Source organism: Rana temporaria, chromosome 13, assembly GCF_905171775.1.
Source record: "Rana temporaria chromosome 13, aRanTem1.1, whole genome shotgun sequence".
NCBI lineage: Eukaryota > Metazoa > Chordata > Amphibia > Anura > Ranidae > Rana > Rana temporaria.
In genome coordinates, this window is record NC_053501.1 from 116,949,733 (window position 1) to 116,953,311 (window position 3,579).

The window sequence follows — 3,579 nt, forward strand, 5'->3', positions numbered from 1 at the left end:
ACTAATCAGTGAGACGCAATGAGTGCTGTAACCTCTAGCAACCATTCAGTGAGCAGTATTACTGTACAGTAACCTCTAGCAACCAATCAAAAATAAATCATGTGCTGTAACCTCTAGCAACTAATCAGTGAGCCGCAACCTCCAGCAACCAGTCAGTAAGTGGTAATGAAAAGTTGTAACCTCTGGCAACCAATCAACAAAAATGAATCATGTGCTGTAACCTCTAGCAACTAATCAGTGAGCCACAATGTGTGCTGTAACCTCTAGCAACCAGTCAGTAAGTGGTAATGATATTCTGTAACATCTGGCAACCAATCAACAAAAATAAATCATGTGCTGTAAACTCTAGCAACTAATCAGTGAGCCGTAATGTGTGCTGTAACCTCTAGCAACCAGTGAGTAGTATTCCTGTACAGTGATCTCTAGCAACAAATCAACCAAAATAAATCTTGTGCTGTAACCTCTAGCAACTAATCAGTGAGCTGCAATGTGTGCCGTAACCTCTAGCAACCAGTCAGTAAGTAGTAATGATATTCTGTAACCTCTGCCGACCAACAATAATAAATCTTGTGCTGTAACTTCTAGCAACCAGTGAGTAGTATTACTGTACAGTAATCTCTAGCAACAAATCAACAAAAATAAATCTTGTGCTGTAACCTCTAGCAACTAATAAGTGAGCCACAATGTGTGCAGTAACCTCTAGCAACCAGTCAGTAAGTGATAATGATATTCTGTAACCTCTGGCAACCAATCAACAAAAATAAATCATGTGCTGTAACCTCTAGCAACTAATCAGTGAGCCATAATGTGTGCTGTAACCTCTAGCAACCAGTCAGTAAGTGGTAATGATATGCTGTAACCTCTGGCAACCAATCACAATCACTGCCTGATCTGATACAGTAAACTGATTTTATGTCTAGCTGATATTTATTGTCAGAGCAGGTGGAGAGTAAAATTGCATGGGGGGGAGGGGACCCAAGAAATGTTTTGCCCAGGGTCCAATCAGCATTAAAGACGCCCCCGGTTGTGTGTGGGAAGGCTTGGCTTTCGGTGAAGAGGCACCACAGTCTCCTGGTCCATGATAACACTTTTGGTAGACGGCATAAAGCCAATGACCACGCTCTTCCATTGCCCGAATAGGACGATGAGGGACTTCCCCCCATGGTTCCACCTTCACAGTTCACGTTTCTGGGCTAGTCTATGGCCGTCTCCTTCCACGTCGCCCCGTTGTGTTGGGTTTGGTCCTTGGGTAGACTTTCAGGAAGGATTGTGATGGTGGAAATTGAAGGTCCGTGATATTCCTTACTATTGGTGAGGGGAAAGCTTGACTTTCGGTAAAGAGGCACCACCGTCTCCTGATCCACGTAAGCCCGATTGGCCGACGGCAAAAAGCCAACGACCATGCCCTTGATTTGCCTAAACACCGCCATCAGGGACTTGCGGAATTCCTTCCTCATTAGGCAGTAGATGACGGGGTTCAGGCAGCTGTTGCTGTGGGCGAGGCACACCGTAATGGGGTAGACGTAGGTATGGAAGTAATAGTAGGCGTCGCTCCATTGGACCACCTCAAACTTCATGAGAATGCCCCATAAAACGCCGGCGTGGTTGGGGAACCAGCAGACAAAGAAGACTATAATAACCATCTGGACGGAGTTGGTGATCTTGCTCTGTCGGTGCCGGTTGTTGGCGTTCACCCGGTGTTGCCTCAAAAAGTTCAGCAGCATGATGTAGGACGTCGATATGACAACAAGAGGTATGAAAAACGCGATGGTAATCCTTTGGATGTGGTAGATGGCCAACCACTTTTTTTCTGGGAACTTCAACAGGCAGAGTTGATCCCCCAAGACCTCTTTTGTGCTGGCAAATATAATGGTGGGTATGGTGGCCACAAGGGCTAAAAGCCACAGAGCGAAGCTGATCCATTTGGCTACCGCGGTGGACACGGTACACTTGAGGCTCAGTGCCGAAGCCACCAACCAGTACCTCGTCGCGGCCATGGCAGTCAGGAGGAACACATTGTAGTATACACTCAGCACGGTCATGGTGAGGACAATTTTGCACATGGGGTGTCCAAACAGCCAGCTGAAATCCATGATGGCGTCCACAGCCCAGAAGGGCAAGGTGAAGGCAAACTGGAAATCGCTTAGCGCCAGACAGAAGACGAAAATATCGATGGCGGTGAGGCCAGGGGCTCTCTTTATCCTGATCAGGTACATGACGAAGAAGTTGCCCAGGAGCCCCACCGTGCAGACCAAGGAATAGATGACGGCAATAAGGATTTGGAAACTCGCCAGTCCATAGGTAGGGATGGCGGCGTCGTAGTCCAGGCTGTCTGCGGCATCGTATTGCGTGGTGTTCCAAGCTGCCGAAGAGTTGAGATCCATCTCTGGCAGGTGTTTATGAAATGCACTCAAGTCTGGAAATATTGGCAACTTATTTCCGGACTGTGTTTATCCCTGATCTCAGTTGAGGGTCATCTTCCCCAGATGGTCCATTGGGTGTCCACCAGATGTAGAGGTTCCAACACGGCAACTTTCCAGGAGGACTGTGCTCTTCCCTGATCTCAGTTGATGGTCATCTCTAGATGGTCCATTGGGTGTCCACTACATCTCCACCACGGCAACTTTTCATGAAGACTGTGCTCTTCCCCGAGCTCAGTTGAGGGTCATCTCTAGATGGTCCATTGGGTGTCCACTACATCTCCACCACGGCAACTTTTCATGAAGACTGTGCTCTTCCCCGATCTCAGTTGAGGGTCATCTCTAGATGGTCCATTGGGTGTCCACCAGATCTATAGGTTCCAACACGGCAACTTTTCAGGAGGACTGGGCTCTTCCCCGATCTCAGTTGAGGGTCACCTCCAGATGGTCCATTGGGTGTCCACCAGATCTAAAGGTTCCAACACGGCAACTTTTCAGGAGGACTGGGCTCTTCCCCGATCTCAGTTGAGGGTCATCTCCAGATGGTCCATTGGGTGTCCACCACATGTAGAGGTTCCATGAGCCCAATGGGTTTAAGTGATTTTCCAGTCCCAGGTTCCAGGACCCTCTGAAGGCTAATCTGGATCAGGATCTCGATTCAGCGTGCTCTCGTCTCGGAGAGACTCGTCCCTGTCAGCCTCACCCTGTTCTTGGAATGACACTATACTGGACTGGTTTCCAGAGCTGAGCGATCGCTCAGTGTGACAGTCCCAGTGCACTCCTCCCGCCGAGTATATCAACAAGTGGTGGGGGGGCTCCTCGCTCTCTCGTAGGCTGGACTTCCACCAAGCTCTTCATATGGCCAGATATGACAACTCCACATTTATATATCGTAGAAGAGCAAACACCAGTCCAGAGACACGAGGACGGGGCAAAGTGCTGATCACACAGTCCCGGGGAACAAATATTACATTTTTATGGCCGGTGTTATAAAATCCTGTGTACAAAACAACGGCAAGAGCAACATCGGCTCCGCGGCGTCCCGGAGGTAGAGTGTCACCCAACCGACCGAGACCGATCTACAACCTATAAAACAACGACATTCTATTAACTAGTAGAAGGTTAATGAGACGGAGCGATGTTCTGCAAATCTCTAGAG

General features: G+C 48.5%; 1 protein-coding gene across 1 annotated transcript; it reads right to left on the reverse strand.

Annotated features, from left to right (window-relative positions):
* Nucleotides 1-947: 947 nt before the first annotated feature.
* Nucleotides 948-3,332, reverse strand: RXFP4 (relaxin family peptide/INSL5 receptor 4). Its single transcript, XM_040333917.1, has one exon. It carries the CDS (start codon nucleotides 2,382-2,384, stop codon nucleotides 1,194-1,196), a length of 1,191 nt encoding a protein of 396 aa, XP_040189851.1. The 5' UTR covers nucleotides 2,385-3,332; the 3' UTR covers nucleotides 948-1,193.
* Between the last annotated feature and the right edge of the window lie 247 nt (nucleotides 3,333-3,579).